At 39.9% G+C, this 17,529-nt stretch overlaps 1 protein-coding gene across 1 annotated transcript in view; it reads left to right on the forward strand.

Moving 5' to 3' along the window:
• Nucleotides 1-760: 760 nt before the first annotated feature.
• Nucleotides 761-17,529, forward strand: part of SMARCC1 (SWI/SNF related, matrix associated, actin dependent regulator of chromatin subfamily c member 1) — a 124,780-nt gene continuing 108,011 nt past the window's right edge. Inside the window, exons 1-2 of the mRNA XM_055558156.1 lie at nt 761-1,011; nt 9,691-9,810. Coding sequence (XP_055414131.1) covers nt 817-1,011; nt 9,691-9,810 — 315 coding nt within the window. The 5' untranslated portion in view covers nt 761-816. The remainder of the gene's footprint in view (nt 1,012-9,690; nt 9,811-17,529) is intronic.

Below are 17,529 nucleotides of genomic sequence, written 5' to 3' on the forward strand. Positions count from 1 at the left end.
GATCCCTGGGTTGGGAAGATCCCCTGGAGAAGGGAAAGGCTACTCACTCCAGTATTCTGGTAGGAGAATTCCATGGACTATATAGTCCATGGGGTCGCAAAGAGTCGGACGCGACTGAGCGACTTTCACTTCACAAGTGACAATCAGAGGGGAACAGGGGTCCAGGTCGCAGGAATAGCTGTTGTAAGCGCCCCAAGGCAAGAATGAGCTGGTGTGGCTGGAGCCATGAGTGGGGAGGAAGGTGTGTGAAGCCGAAGGTGTGGGTCCCAGATGGATGTTTACAAAGGACGACAGGGTCACTACGTGCAGAAGGTCTGAGGGCAAGCGGGGACAGATGCAGATTCCCAACCGGCGTGTGGGTTCCCCTGCTGGCACGCGACACTCGAAACGCGCTCTCCTCTCGGAACATCTCACACCAGCTCCTTTCTCCCCGGCGGTGGCAGACGGTGACACAGAACCACCGTGCAGATGTAGACTACATAACGATTCAACGCAGGTACTGGGGAAACAGCCACAGGCACGGAAGCCCAAGCTGTGAGGTGCAGCGGGTAAGTGGTCCGTGGTGCAGGCGGAAGAGGCGGGTGGAGGGGCTCGTCCTAGCCCGGCGCGAGTGCTGCGCATGCGTGCGCGCGTGCCCTCGTCGGTTAGGGCGCCGGTGCCGAGAAGAGGCGGGGCCAGGCTTCCGCGCCGGAAGAGGGTTGGCTGGGCGGGGCCGGGAGGCGGCGGTGGCGGCTGCGCGCGCGGGCGCGCGGGTGCGAACGGGGCACGCCGCGAGCGCCGGGGAGGGCTGGGCGGTGGGGACGACGGACGGCGACGATGGCCGCGGCGGCGGGCGGCGGAGGGCTGGGGACGACGACCGGCACCGCGGGCGCAGGAGGCGCGGCGGCGGCCACGGGCCTGGCCGTTTATCGGCGGAAGGACGGAGGCCCGGCGAGCAAGTTTTGGGAGAGCCCGGAGACGGTGTCCCAGCTGGATTCGGTGCGGGTCTGGCTGGGCAAGCACTACAAGAAGGTGGGTCCGCGCGCCCGTAGGGGCCCGGGAGGCCACGCGACGGGGCCCGGGGGCTGCTGCTGGCCTCGCGGGCCTTGGGCCGCCCCTCCCCCAGCGCGCCACGAGGGACAACAAAGGCAGGCGCTGGGCCCGCCACGCCCCCGCCGCGAACTCTCGGCACCCGCGCGCCCGGGGCTCGCGGGCCCTCGGGGCGCCGCTCCTGGGAGCCCGGGCATCCCGGGCGAAAGCCCCTGCCCGCGCTTGTGAGGGAGCGGGTCGGGCTTCGTGACCCGGAGGGTGTGACTCTTCCTCTTTGTTAGGCGCTTTAGGTGTGTGAACAGTGGTTATTAAAACTGTCTGAGCCGAGCTGTAAGAGCCGCGGCAAGTTTTGTTTAAGAGACTAGTCTTCAAAGTCCAGTGAGGTAACCAAGGTTTTCTTAAACCTGTAGTTGATATGCTAAAGAAGGACTGTGGACCGCTGTACTCGGACGTCGGTAACCGCAGGTTGATATAATGGATCACAGTGTTCTTGGGAACTCACTAATACTAGAAAAACGACGGCTTTTACTTCACAGTTCCCTCTGCTTATGTATAGTGGGAATGCAAGAGTTAATGTTGACTTGTAGCTAATGTGAGGCCTTCCCTGAGAACCCCGTTCGTGTTAGGTCACCCCACTTTATATCACCTTTGTTTTTTCATACCGTTTTTTGGCATTATTTTCATTTACCTGCTTGTCGTGCCTTTGGAGTGTTAGTTGGACTGAGTCTTTGGTACTGAAAGTTGTGACTTAGTCCCATTCTTTATAACAGCTTTTTTAGCTTCTCCTTTATATAATTTATTTAGGAATGACTGACCCCCTTAGAAAGTGTAAGGAAGCCGACTGCCCAAAAAAAAAAAAAAAAAAAAAAAAAAAATTGCTCTGTGTGTCCTAGAATTTCCTGAACACCCTTCGCAGTTCTCTACTTCCTCCTTTGTGGACCATTGCCCTGGAGCTAGGACGTTGTTTGGCCTGTTCACTACAGTGTGTCCTGGAACATTTTTGATCCTCATTGCCTGACCCTTAGTAGTTGCTTAGTAAATATTTGTTGAATGAATGAAAAGATAAAGTAGTCTAGAAACGTACTTTAGGTTTCGGGTGTACAGTGCAGTGAAACTCGTCAGCCTTTGGAAGTTGTTAGGCATGGGCAGGGGCCTTGTGTTCTTCTGATACTCCACTGTGGTACTTTCAGAACTCACCATTTCTTATCTCAAGTTTTGGGCTTCCCTGGTAGCTCAGATAGTAAAGAATCCCCTTGCAGTGTGGGAGATCTGGGTTCGATCCCTGGGTTGGGAAGATCCCTTGGAGGAGGACATGGCAACCCACTCCAGTATTCTTGCCTGGAGAATCCACATGGACAGAGGAGCCTGGAGGGCTACAGTCCACGGGGTCACCAAGAGTCTGACACGACTGAGTGACTAAGCACGCAACACACACACACATCAGTTTTTAGAAAGTGGGAGGTGACATATATTCTTACTTACTATATATCTTTTGTTGCTTTGACTTTATTCCCCCAGGAATTTTGGAGTCACATTTGAGATTGTAGATTTTCCTCATTTATATGTTAAGTAGACAATATTGTTTTTCCTTGTACATTGGTAAATTGGTCACTTTTTTTGTGTAAACAATAGAGCTTATGGTAGTAGGTAAGGGAATTGAATATGTTTATATTATGAAATTATTGTTTATCACATGCTCTTCAGGCAATATTTTAGGTCTTAATATACCTTTATGTTTTTTTCCTCCCAGGCTGGATTTTTTTTTTAGTTAATTTTTTGGCTGCACTGGGTGTTTGTTGCTGCGCTCAGACTTTTCTGTCATTTCAAAGAGTGGGGGCTACTCTTTGTATGGGTTTCTCATTGCAGTGGCTTCTTTTGTTGCGGAGTACAGGCTCTAGGGTGCTCAGGGCTTCAGTAGTTGCTGCATATGGGTTTCAGAGTACAGGCTCAGTTGTTGTGGCATAGGGGCCTGGTTGCCCCACAGAACGTGGGATCTTCCGGAACTAGGGATCGAACTGATGTCCCAATGTTGCAAGGTGGATTCTTAACCACTAGACCACCAGGGAAGCCCCAGGCTGGATTTTTTACCCCAGTTTTATCGAGATATAATTGACATATAATAATGTATTACTTTATCAGTGTAGCTTTAACAAAGAGATACTCAGGAGGAATATTCTTTTGGGTAGCAAGGAAGGGAATAGAAAAAAAGGAAGTACAGTAATAGTTATTTCTACCTTTCCAGACTGCATCTCTTTTGGCCCAGTTTTCAGAGGGCAGCTTTAGGGTTGGATAGTCTTTCAGAGCTGGCTTTGGGTGGATGAGGAAGTGGCTGTGAGCCTGATTGCAAGGTTTGTCCCAGAGGGTTGAAGCCAGTAGGCTAATGCTGGCTCCGTGTCCCTGAGGCCTTGAAGACAGAGTTAAAGTTATGTTTGACCTCTCAGTGTTTCATAAAACTGGGATGTATTTCTTAGGCCTGTTCAGATTCAGAATTGCATATCCTTGGACTCGATAGTCAGAATCCTGTCAGCCTCTTAGAGTGGTGTTGATTTGGTAAAAATATTTACAAGAACGTTCTTTGCTTCTTCCATGCACACTATCTCTCTCCTTGGTGTACACATTGATGGGTTTTAACTTAACTTTTGTGTTGCATTTAATGCTGTATTTTCAAATTAATAAATCTCAGCAAATAAATGAAATAAACATGACGTTGATAGTAGCACTTTTATTAATGGTTTTACGCATGCACTATGAGGACAACTTGAGCATCCACTTTATCTGGGCATTTAAAACATAACTTGCTTAAATCCTCACAGTAGTCCCGTATGATAGATATTGTTTACTTCATTTTCCCCATGATAGAAACCTGAGACTTCAGGTTTAAGTAACTTCTCTAAGAATTACAGTTAGGAGTTACAAATTCAGGATTCAGAGAAGATCCACCTGGCTCCAGCTCCAACACCCGCCCTCCGCCCCCCCTACTCTTGCCACCTTTTATTTTCTTTTTGCTATTTGTAATCCCTCTCTTTAAGAAACTCACAATGTTGTGGAAAAGACAGACATTGGCACCTGCCTGTAAAAGCCAGGTGATTTCAAATTAAGAGAGTTCCCTTGTATTGTTTTTGTCTTCTGAATGTCCATAGAAGGTGCTCAGTAAATCTTTGTTCCATGAATAAACAGATTAACTAGACCAGAAACCTGTAGAAACCTATTTATTTAGGTTTTGTTGATTCATTTGCCTTAGCATTACAGAAAGGAAAGCGAATACTTCTTGACTGGGATGAGCTTCTACTTGCCAAAGGAGTCTAGAGGAGGTGACCAGTTTAGGGAAGCGGAGACTGCCCAAGGTTGCATTTTCAGTCCACTGCATCCACTGCAGCAGTACAGAAGCTGGTTATCTACCTAAGCTGCCTGTTTTGTATTATTTGGTGTGTATCATTTATCCTTAACACTGAAAGGTATTTTTCTATCCATAGTTCAGAGTGGTTTTCAGATGATAAAACATTGAGAAGGTGAAGTGTATCTGTAAGCCATTAAGTTCCCAGGTAAGTTTCTTCCCAAAGTTTGGCTTACTCCTGAAATTAAAGATTTCAGGATGATTTAAATAAAGATGCTTTAGATTTAACAATGATCACTAAAACAGACTAGATTGCCCAAGGAAGGTATTTCCATGCCCTTTACATATAGTAGTTAACAGGTTAAGACAGTTATTTTTTTCATATGGGACATCTGCAATAGAATTGTTTAGGGAGAAGTTAAACTTTTAATATGTTATTAATGTCACAGGGAATATAAAGCAGATTTATTGATACAGCTTTCTAGGCATATTTTCCTAACTTTCTTAATCAGAACTTTGAGACTAAAAGATTTTTTGTTGTTGTCTTAAGTAAAACATGCTGTTGAACTTTTTTTTTTGGATTCAGTTCAGTTCAGTCGCTCAGTCGTGTCCGACTCTTTACGACACCATGAATCGCAGCACGCCAGGCCTCCCTGTCCATGTCTAACTCCCGGAGTTCACCCAGACTCAGGTCCATCGAGTCAGTGATGGCATCCAGCCATCTCATCCTCTCTTGTCCCCTTCTCCTCCTGTCCCCAATCCCTCCCAACATCAGAGTCTTGTCCAATGAGTCAACTCTTCGCATGAGGTGGCGAAAGTACTGGAGTTTCAGCTTTAGCATCATTCCTTCCAAAGAAATCCCAGGGCTGATCTCCTTCAGAATGGACTGGTTGGATCTCTTTGCGGTCCAAGGGACTCTCAAGAGTCTTCTCCAACACCACAGTTCAAAAGCATCAATTCTTCGGTGCTCAGCCTTCTTCACAGTCTTAACTCTCACATCCATACATGACCACAGGAAAAACCATAGCCTTGACTAGCCGGACCTTTGTTGGCAAAGTAATGTCTCTGCTTTTGAATATGCTGTCTAGGTTGGTCATAACTTTCCTTCCAAGGAGTAAGCGTCTTTTAATTTCATGGCTGCAGTCACCATCTGCAATGATTTTGGAGCCCCCAAAAATAAAGTCTGACACTGTTTCCACTGTTGCCCCATCTATTTCCCATGAAGTGATGGGACTGGATGCCATGATCTTCGTTTTCTGAATGTTGAGCTTTAAGCCAACTTTTTCACTTTCATTTTCATCAAGAGGCTTTTTAGTTCCTCCTCACTTTCTGCCATAAGGGTGGTGTCATCTGCATATCTGAGGTTATTGATATTTCTCCCGGCAATCTTGATTCCAGCTTGTGTTTCTTCCAGTCCAGCGTGTCTCATGATGTATTCTGCATGTAAGTTAAATAAGCAGGGTGACAATATACAGCCTTGACATACTCCTTTTCCTATTTGGAACCAGTCTGTTGTTCCATGTCCAGTTCTAACTGTTGCTTCCTGACCTGCATATAGGTTTCTCAAGAGGCAGGTCAGGTGGTCTGGTATTCCCATCTCTTTCAGAATTTTCTACAGTTGATTGTGATCCACACACTCAAAGGCTTTGGCATAGTCAATAAAGCAGAAATCGATGTTTTTCTGGAATTCTCTTGCTTTTTCCATGATCCAGCGGATGTTGGCAATTTGATCTCTGGTTCCTCTGCCTTTTCTAAAACCAGCTTGAGCATCAGGAAGTTCACGGTTCACATACAAATAAAATTTTTATGATTGAAGTTGTCTCTATAATCATTAAATTTTCCCCCTGTAAAACACCTTTAATAAACACCTTTAATCAAGGAGATAAAACACTTTTAATCAGGATTTATTATCTTGAAAACTATTAGGATCTTTTTATGTTTAAGTGAGATTTTTGGGAGGAGTTGAGTTGTCAGTATGGAATAGTAGAATGAGCATTACGTTGGGTTGGTAAATGTGAGTTCAGTACTCTTGGCCACTGATTGATGTCATTGAGCAGATCACTTGATTTCTACATTTTACTTGTTCATTTGTAACTCCTGTAGGCTGTTGTTTTGAATCAAGTGAGATAGTCCTTGAAGATGGAATTACATAAATTTGAGATACTAGTGATACCTTTGATATCTTCTGATCCCTCTGATTGATTAAATAGAATGTTACTCTTTGAAATTTTTAAAAGTTGATTTAAAAATCTTATAATAATCATACCCTGCCTTTTGAGAGGGTATGAGTATAGTTTACATAATATGTATATGTCAAATTAATGAGTTAAAAATGTCATCTCTTACATGTATTTTCATGTTTGATAATTTTTGTGAGTGATTTGAGAAAGTAAACAGTTAAAAAAGATTTTATAGTTTAAAAATTGGATTTTAATATATCTAAGGTAAGCATTTTGATTGAGCTTTGAACCTGCTATCTTTATTCTAAAACTGTAGGGTTGTCCACGTGAAATCTTTCTCATTTCGAATGACAGTATGTTAAATGAAACATCTGTAGATAGTGGTGAAGTTTAGAATACATACAAAGCTATGTATATAGGTCATTAACAATTCATTTTTGCCTAAAGGGTTGATTTGGTTTTAGCTGAACAACCTTCCTCCAAATGGTGCCTTTTTCAATTTTAGGATTTGACACTGTTCAGTTGTCTGCAGGTATTAATTTTTCATGTTGCCTTACCATGTGCGAAAACCCTGCAATACATTATGAGATCCCTTGGAGAAGCTTGTACTTACTAAATATTGTAAAGTTACCTTGTGAGTATGTACAACATACTTTGCCAGTTCTGTGGGTTACACTTGAAGAGTATACTACGTTCAGTATTACTGTCAGAATTGAGTATTCCTCATTAAAGATTTACTGTGTTGAACAATAGTCCTCAGAAAATTAAACTTGATGGTTTTTGTGTGAATTGGTATTATAGGAAAGGGGAATTGTAAGTAGTTTTTAACATTTAAAAATTGCTTACCTCGTTTTTTAACTTTTAGATTATAATAAATGTGTTCTTTAACTGAGATACATGACATATGACAATATTTGAAGTGGATTTTTTTTTGAAAGCCCAATGGTTCTTAAAGTGTAGTGCCCATTCCCATACTGTCGCATGGGAACTTGTTACAAATGCAGATTCTTGGACCTGACTGGGAGTGGGGCTAAAACTTAAGAACCATTACTTCACACTAACAGATTTGACATCTTATGTGCTTGAGTGTATGAAACGTATTTCTAGTTTTGGGCTTATGTCTGACACACGTTTCACTTCATAGCCTTATGGAAATGTGTTTTTACAGAACACCTTTGATATAAAAGAAAGCTATTTGTAAGGATAAAAAGGTGTAGTTTAGAACAAGGATAGGCAGACTTTTTCTATAAAAGGGCCAGAGAGTAAATATTGAGGCTTTGCAGACCATGCATTCTTAGTGGCAACTGCTTGACTCTGCTGTTGGGGGAAGGCAGCCATAGACAAAGTGCAAATGAATGAGTGTGCTGTGTTTTAATAAAACTGTTTATGGACACTGACATTTGAATTTCATATAGTATTAATGTGTCATGAAATATTATTCTTAAAACTTTTCCCCCAAGCATTTAAAAATGTCAAGCCATTCTTAGCTTGTGGGCCACACAGAAACAGGCAGTGGGCTGGGTTTTACCAACCTTTGGTCTAGAGGGTTTCGTGTAAAACAAAGCATTCCAACAAAATACCAGCCTTGGGCAAAATTTAACTTACGCTGGCTGTTCCACATAGAGAGGAAAGCTAGTATACTTGAACAAATAAAAATGTGAGAGGATACTAAACTTTAAGAAGAATTGCCTGCCCTATTGTTAATATATTATGCTCTTTCTTTGATTGGCAGTAGCACATATTGAGAACCAGTCAACTTAAAGCATTGTAACTAACAGTAGATGATATAGCTGATATTTTGCTGTATAGATACCAGACATTATTTATTACAGTAGAAACATTAATTTTGAAATGTGGGGTGGTACTGGGAAAGAGATTTTTCCAGAAAGAGAAATAGTGTTTTGTTTTGTTTTTTAATGGAAGTATAGATATTTCTTCCTGCTCAGAATTGGCGGTTTAAAAAAAAAATTGATGGCCTTTCAAAGTTATATTGAATGCTTAATACTAAATTAAACTTCTACATTTAATTGAACTCACTAATTTATGCTTTTCCTGTCATGTACCCTATCTTTCCTTGCTGTGATGTTCACTTGCTGTCTACCATGGAGTTGCCCTTTGTGACATTACGTACATCAGCATGGATAACTTTTCATGTACATTTATTTAAAAAGATTTAAAAAATTTGACCAAACATTTGTAAAGTTTACCATCATAACCATTTTTAAGTGCCCGCACATGTGTATTTTTTTTTAGTGCATGAAAACAACCATTTTAATGTGCTTAAAATGGCATAAAACAACCATTTTATTACGCTTAATAGTTCCCGTGTGTCTGGAATTTGGTTGGGCATGTTCAGGGTGACTGTCTTTGCTCAGTGGTGTCTGGGCCCTTGACTGGGGAGGTTTGATGATTGAGGGTGACTTGACAGCTGGGGACCAGAAACCTGGAATCTTCTTTACTCATGTGTCTGGTGGTTGTACCGTCAGTCTTCTGGGACATCAGCTGGGGCCTCTCCATATGACCTCTCTGGGCAGCCTGGGCCTCCTCAGTGTGGTGGTGTCAGGGTGGTTGGACACCTTTGTTGCTGTTCAGGGCTCTAAAGGTGGGTGTCCCAAAAGAACTACTTGGAAGCAAAGCTGTCTGATCTTTTTTGATTTATCCTCGGAAGTCACACAGCTTCACTTCTCTTGCATGGTTTTCAGTGAGTCCCTAAGGATGGTCTGATTCAATAGAAGAGGGCATAGATCCCCACTTCTAGATGAGAGGAACATCAAAGAGTTTGTGGATTAGTTTGAAAAACTTTTAACATAGTCGGTTCTCTGGCCACATACGAAATAGCAGACTGGCCAATAGCTCTCACTCCCTTATAGCATCAGGCTTGAGTTTGAGGTCCAGGATCTTACCATCCAGGTGGGGATGAGATGATTTCGGTTTGGTTTCTTGGACATAGTATTTCTCATCCTTAAGATCTGTCCCCTAAAAGGATGTGTTATTTATCCAGCCCACTGCCCCCAATATTTGTTTATAGAAGTGTCTCAGACACTTAAAAATCTGCCACTGGGCCAGTGCTTAGGTACTAGGAAGTACTAATAACATTATCTTCTGCACAGTTGTCCCAGTTTTTGAGTCTCTGTCCTTATCTTGCAGTATGTTCACACGGATGCTCCTACCAATAAAACACTGGCTGGGCTGGTGGTACAGCTTCTTCAGTTCCAGGAAGATGCCTTTGGGAAGCATGTCACCAACCCGGCCTTCACCAAGCTCCCGGTAAGTACATCAGCTTCTCACACTGGGACAGCTTCTGTTTCTGTACTCTTGAGTGGAGCCTGCAGCTCTTTATTTTGCTGGTGCTATTGTATAGAATAGGGAAAAGGAGGAATCTCTACAGAATTTTTGCTGTAGAATGTTACTGCTTTTGAACTTTAGGAAGCATCTCTTTCAGGAGTCATTTAACATTGGCGTTAGACATCACAATAGTTACTACCTAGACTTATCTGTTAACATTTTACTATGTTGTAATTTCTTGGTTGCCTTTACTAAGTCTTTCCCTTTTTTTTCTCCTGATTCAGTTCTTGTGGCTAGAATGCTGTTTTGTGGAATTTCTTTTATTTTGTCCATGAGATTCTTCTGAGCTTATGTGAGAATATGATTCGGTTCCCCTTGAAGTTGGTATTTTGACTAGAGGTTGGACTTGGTGTAGATATTAGTCATGTCTTATTTCTGTTTTAAATTTGTAGGTTTTGTTCTTTCTTAAACATTTGATTTTATACAGAAAAATCTGATACTATCTGATGATTTCTCCCTTTTTCATACTGATCTTTAAAATTCATAAATATTTCTAGTTCTCGTAAGTCATGGTCTGAAAACTCAAGTTACGTTTCTTTACCTCTGGGAACATTTTGTCTATTAGTCTTCTCTGCTTGTCTGTATTTCTTTATATTTCTGAACTCTGATTGTACAAATACTAGATTTCTGAGAACTACCTGTCATATATTTTTCTGTAATTTTTGTCTTCCAATTCTCTGGTTTGGGTTTTTGTAGTTTCCAGTCTGCTATTTGTTGCCACTACTGAATTTATTATTGGTAGACTTTTTTTTTTTAATCTAAAAAGCTTCTGGTTTGTGTGTTCTTATTTCATCATTAACCTTTTTGTTTTAATAACTCACTGATCTCTCAGATATAAATGGGACTAAAAAATATTATTTTACTGACCTTGGAATTAATCTGTCCGCTTCGCTTATGGTATTTTTGCCACCCAGACATTTATTTTCATTAAGTCAAATAAATGGATGTGGTTTTATGAATCATGTTAAGATTCTTTCTCCACTCATAGGTGATAAAGGGTTTCAGCCATGCATTCTTCTATTATTTGTATGGTGTGGGTTTTTTCATGTAACTCCCTATCCATCTAGAATTTATCTTGGTATTCATTGTGAGCAGTGGATCCAATTTTATCTTCTTCCATATGATCACCTGGTTAACCCAACAACATTTATTCAAGGGTACTGCCTACCCCCACTGATTTGAGTTCAGCAAATATTAAGCATTTGAGTACGTGCTAAGCTCTGAGAATTCAAGGAGTAATGCAGTGTATTGTTTGTCCTCAGGGGGCTTACTTACACTCTTCTTTGAGCTGTATAAATAGAGCCTTTGGTCTCAGGAGATGTTTTCCCAGGGAAAGGACATTTGAACTGAGTCCTGAAAGTAAGATGAGATTTTCAAGCAATGAGAGCAATATGTAAAACCCTAAAGGCCTTAGAAAATTTTGGCACTTTAATGTGGTTTCAGATAGTTCAACAGGGTTAGAACAGTTGGCAGAGAGATGGGCCAGAATCGGTCATAAAAGGATAGAAGTGTGGCTTTTATCTTGAAAGTGGTTGGGAACAAGAACAAGGGGGAGAGTAGAGGTGGCTTAATCAATTTTGGGTTTTATAATAATCCTGCAGGCTTTGATATGAAGAATGATTTGGAAGCCTTGAGATTGGAGGCTTTAAAATCTCTTTGTCCATGAAGAAGCTGCTCTCATAACCCAAGTGAGCTGTAGTCAGAATAGAAAGTTGAAATAGTGAGAGGGGGTTTTTTGTGGGGGTTTTTGTTTGTTTTGGTGGGAGGATGGGTGTGGGGCTAAAATAAGAAAGAATTGCCTGGGATGACTGCACTGAGCAGATTCCTTTAGCACTAAGGTGAAAGCGAGAGTGCAAAAGCAGGTTTCTGGAGAAAGGTACTCAGTTTAGTCTGTTTGAAGTTAGCTCTCCTGTAGGGCATCTCTGATTTTGAAATCCTGAAGGTGGTTGGAAATGAGATTTGGAGTTTTAGAGAAAACGTTGAATTAGAGGAAGACATTTGAGAGTTACAGGGTGCTGGTTGAATTCACATTTGTAGAGCAAGAGCATTCCTTCTGTTTTAATTATTTTTTAGGTACTCTTTAAAATACCTACTTTTTTACATGTAATTTAAGTTAGATAGTATATTAGCATTGTAGTAAATACATGTATATAATTTATAAATACATGTTTAGATATTGGAGGTACTTAATGGGAGCTATTCAGCTGAATAATGAGCATATTTTCTGTACTATGGCAGATTGAGGGTTTGGGGGTAACTTTTATAAGCTTAAAATTAATTGAAAGTAAACATTTGCAAGAATAGTGTAAAGAATTTTAATTTTCCTTCATTTAGAATCCCCAGTTTTTAGCATTTTGCTACATTTGTTTTCTCACTCTGTTTTTCTCTACATGTTTGTGCATATTCTGAATCATATGAGAATTCCATGTTCCTTTACCTCCAAATAGTTGAGTGTTTATTTCCTGTTCTTTTACATTATCAACTAGATTAGAATGATCAAATCAGGAACTGGTTGAAGTTTTTATCATTTAAAACACTATAATATAATACGCATTCAGTTCAATTCAGTTCAGTCGCTCAGTCGTGTCCGACTCTTTGCGACCCCATGAATAGCAGGACTCCAGGCCTCCCTGTCCATCACCAGCTCCCGGAGTTCACTCAGACTCACGTCCATCGAGTCAGTGATGCCATCCAGCCATCTCATCCTCTGTCGTCCCCTTCTCCTCCTGCCCCCAATCCCTCCCAGCATCAGAGTCTTTTCCAATGAGTCAACTCTTCGCATGAGGTGGCGAAAGTACTGGAGTTTCAGCTTTAGCATCATTCCTTCCAAAGAAATCCCAGGGCTGATCTCCTTCAGAATGGACTGGTTGGATCTCCTTGCAGTCCAAGGGACTCTCAAGAGGCTTCTCCAACACCTCAGTTCAAAAGCATCAATTCTTCGGCGCTCAGCCTTCTTCACAGTCCAACTCTCACATCCATACATGACCACAGGAAAAACCATAGCCTTGACTAGCCGGACCTTTGTTGGCAAAGTAATGTCTCTGCTTTTGAATATGCTGTCTAGGTTGGTCATAACTTTCCTTCCAAGGAGTAAGCGTCTTTTAATTTCATGGCTGCAGTCACCATCTGCAGTGATTTTGGAGCCCCCCAAAATAAAGTCTGACACTGTTTCCACTGTTGCCCCATCTACTTCCCATGAAGTATGGGACTGGATGCCGTGATCTTTGTTTTCTGAATGTTGAGCTTTAAGCCAACTTTTTCACTCTCTACTTACGTATAGTTTATATTTTATCAGGTATAAAATCATTTAGAATAAAATTTACATGTAGCATTACATGAAGTATTTTATGTAAGGTGATTTGCATTATATTGGTATTCCTAATTAGGGTTGTATGGGTGTCTTAAAAAGTAGTGTTTACAGGATGGTTTATTTGGGGAATATTAAACTCTTGGGAACTAATCCATTATAGTTTTTCTGAATTTTAAAGGATTTTAAAGAGAATATTTTTAGGCATAAGCTGTACTTAGAAATAATTCATGGTTTAGTGCTAGAGGAACCAGATTTACTTCTTTTTCTTTCTAAATAGTGTTTAGCTTGTTCCCAAACGAAAGGGATTGATACAATAAAGTGTAATGGTGTAAAGCAAAACTGAAGGAGAGAGACAGTAAAGCAGACAGTGTTTCACTGAAACATGTAAGTTATTTACCTTAAACAATTTTTTTTCCTGAATGAATAGTACTGGTGTAAGAGTTCACTATTTGGGCTGTTTGTTTTTTTTTTTTTTTTAATCAAACTAGAACTTATTATTTACTAACTTCCTAAGTCATATTAAGGGCTTCTCTGGTGGCTCACATGGTAAAGAATCTGTCAGCAGTGCAGGAGACCTGGGTTCAATCCCTGGGTTGGGAAGATCCCCTGGAGGACAAAATGGCAACCTACTCCAGTATTCTTGCTTGGGAAATCCACAGGACAGAGGAGAGCCTGGTGGGCCCTAGTCCATGGAGTCTCAAAGAGTTGGACATGACTGAGTGACTTTTATGTCACTTCACTAAGTCATATTGGATGTTAAACAGCTGGCTCAACATAGGATATGTTCTATCTAATGCTGAGAAATTAGAAAGATTTAGGGGGGAAAAGGTGCTTTGTAAGGCTCAAAATATATTGCACAGACAAACATGATATGAATTGAAACAGAAGTGTTTTTTTACCTCCACAAGTAAAATTTCTGGTTATTCCATAATTCCTTCAAGGCTTTTAGTACATATGCATACATAACACAAACATAATTGTAACACGAAATACTAGTTGATTTTGTATTCTGCTTTTTTATGTTTTTTATTTTTTTAAATTGTATTGAAGAATAGTTGATTTACAGTGTTATGTTAGTCTCAGGTTTAAAGCATAATGATTCAGTTATATATACAGTTATACATATATACATATATCCATTCTTTTCTGGATTCTTTTCCCATATAGGTTATTATAGAATATTGAGTAGAGTTCCCTGTGCCTATAGTAAGCCCTCTTTGGTTATCTGTTTTTAAGCTCATTTATATCATTTAAAAAATTTAGATTTGACAAATTAGTGATGTCATGATATTTGTTTTTCTGTGTCTGACTTATTTTACTTAGTATGTTAATTTCTAAGTCTATCCATGTTGCTTCAAATGGCATGATTTTATTCCTTTTTATAGCTGAGTAAAATTCTACTGTATATGTACCACATCTTTATCCATCCCTCTGTTGATTGACATTTAGGTTGCTTCCACGTCCTGGCTATTGTTAATAGTGCTACGGTGAAAATTGGGGTGATGTATCTTTTCAAATTATGGTTTTCTTTGAATATATGCCCAGGAGTGGGATTGCTCAATCATATGGTAGTTTTATTTTTAGTTTAAGAAACCTCCTTACTATTCTCAATAGTGGCTACCCCAGCTTACATTTCCATCAACAGTATAGGAGGATTCCTTTCTCTCCACACCCTCTCCAGCATTTATTATTTGTAACATTTTTGAGGAAGGCCATTCTAACCAGCTTGAGGTGATACTTCATTGTAGTTTTGATTTGTTGTTCAGTCACTAAGTTGTGTCCAACACTTTGTGACCCCATGGACTGCAACACACCAGCCTTCTCTATCTTCACTATCTCCCAGAGTTTGCTCAAACTCATGTCCATTGAGTCAGTGATGTAATTCAGCCATCTCATCCTCTGTCAACCCCTTCTCCTCCTGTGCTCAATCTTTCCCAGCATCTGGGTCTTTTTTAGTGAACCAGCTCTTCGCATCAGGAGGCCCAAGTATTGGAGCTTCAGCTTCAGCATCATTCCTTGATTTGATTTGCATTTCTTTTAATAATTAGCGATCTTCATTTTCCTGTCACCCGTTTGTATGTCTTCTTTGGAGAAATGTCTATTTAGATCTTCTATCCATTTTTTTCTTTTATCGGATTGTTGGTTTGTTGTTTTTTAAACAGCTGTGTAAGCTGTTTGTCTATTTTGGAAATTAATCCCTTGTTTGAGTTGCATCATTTGTAAATATTTTCTCCCATTCTGTTGGTTGTCTTTTTATTTTGTTTATGGTTTTCTTTGCTGTGCAAAAACTTTTAAGTTTAATTAGGTCCCATTTGTTAATTTTTTTCCCGTTTGTTTTTGTTCCCATTACTGTAGGAGATGGATCCAAAAAAATATTGCTGTGATTTATGTCAAAGAATATTCTGCCTATGTTTTCCTCTAGGAGTTTTATAATAACTGGTGTTACATTTAAGTCTTTAATGGATTCTCAGTTTATTTTTGTATATGATGTTAGAGAATGTTCTAATTTTATTCTTTTTCATGTAGCTGTCCAGTTTTCCCAGCACCACTTATTAAAGAGACTGTCTTTTCTCCGTTGTGTATTCTTTCCTCCTTTGTCACAGATTAATTGACCGTAAGTGCGTGGGTTTGTCTTTTGGGCTTTCTTTCCTGTTCTGTTGGTCTGTGTGTCTGTTTTGGGGCCAGTACTGTACTGTTACAGTTACTGTGGCTTCATAGTGTAATCTGAAGTCAGGGACTGGGATCCCTCCAGCTCTCTTCTTCTTTCTCAAGATTATTTTGGCTGTTTAAGGTCTTTTGTTTTTCCATACAAGTAAAAAATTTTTTTGTTCCAGTTCTGTGAAAAACATCATTGGTAATTTGATAGGGATTTCATTGAAGCTAGATTGCCTTGGGTAGTGATGTCGTTTTGACAATACTGAGAACATGGTATATCTTTTCATCTGCTGGTGTCATCTTTAATTTCTTTAGTTAGCATCTTACAGTTTTCAGAGTACAAGTTTTTTGCCTCTTTAGGTAGGTTTATTCCTGGGTATTTTACTCTTTTGTTATGATGGTAAGTTGGGTTGTTTCCTTAATTTCTCTTTCTGATCTTTTGTTGTTAATGTATAGAAATGCAACAGATTTCTATATATTAATTTTGCATTCTGCACCTTTTCCAAATTCATTGATGAGCTCTAGTAGTTTTCTGGTAGTGTCTTTAGGATTTTCTATGTATAGTATCATGTCATCTGAAGATAGTTTTATTTCTTCCTTTCCAATTTGGATTCCTTTTATTTCTTTTCCTTCTCTGACTGCTATGTTTAGGACTTCCAAGACTGTGTTGAAGAAGAGTGGTATCAGTGGGTATCCTTGTCTTGTTCCTGATCTTTAAAGGAATGCTTTCAGTTTTTTTTACCATTGAGTATGATATTAGCTGTGGGTTTGTCATGTATGGCCTTTATTATGTTGAGATATGTTCCCTTTGTGCCCACTTTCTGGAGAATGTGGTGTTTTGTTTTTTTTTTTTAATCATAAATGGATGTTGGATTTTATCAAAAGCTTTTTCTGCATCTGTTGGGATGATAATATGATTTCTTCAGTTTGTTATTGTGTATTTATGGATATTGAAAAACCCTCGCTTATTTCTGAGGTAAATCCCACTTGATCATGGTGTATGATCTTAATGTACTGTTGGATTCGGTTTGCTTGTCTTTTGTTGAGGATTTTTGCATCTATGTTCATCAGTGAAGTTGGCTTGATGTTTCTTATTATACATTTTAAAATTTGAATTTTATTTAGTTTTTTAAATTGAAATTTAAATTTACCAGTGGAGTTAGTAGTATATCATTAATTTGTCCATTAATGTTTTCTGCTGAAAAAAAAATTTTTTTTTTAAGTTTTATTAAAGTATAAAAGAGATAGAGAAAGCTTCTGACATAGGCATCAGAAGGGGGCAGAAAGAGTACCCCTGCTGAAAAAATTTGATGTATCTTTTGTAAGTCTTTTTTTTCATAGACTGTTTACTTAAAACTAGAAACATTTTTTTGTGCCTCAATTTGTTCCAAAAAAGTAAGGAAGTTATTGAATTAGGAGTAGTTTATAATTTTGAGTTTATATAAAGCTTAGACTTCCCAGGTGGCTTAGTGGTAAAGAATCCACCTGTTAAGGCAGGTTCAATCCCTGGCTTGGGAAGATCCTCTTTAGGAGGAAATAGCAATCCACTCCAGTATACTTGCCTTGGAAATCCCATGAACAGAGGAGCGTGCTACTGCCCATGGGGTTGCAAGGAGTCAGACACAAATGAGCTCGCACTTACTTAAAAAGCTTAGAGTTCAGACAGGAGTAATTGT

The sequence above is a fragment of the Bubalus kerabau genome, chromosome 20 (genome assembly GCF_029407905.1).
Source record: "Bubalus kerabau isolate K-KA32 ecotype Philippines breed swamp buffalo chromosome 20, PCC_UOA_SB_1v2, whole genome shotgun sequence".
NCBI lineage: Eukaryota > Metazoa > Chordata > Mammalia > Artiodactyla > Bovidae > Bubalus > Bubalus kerabau.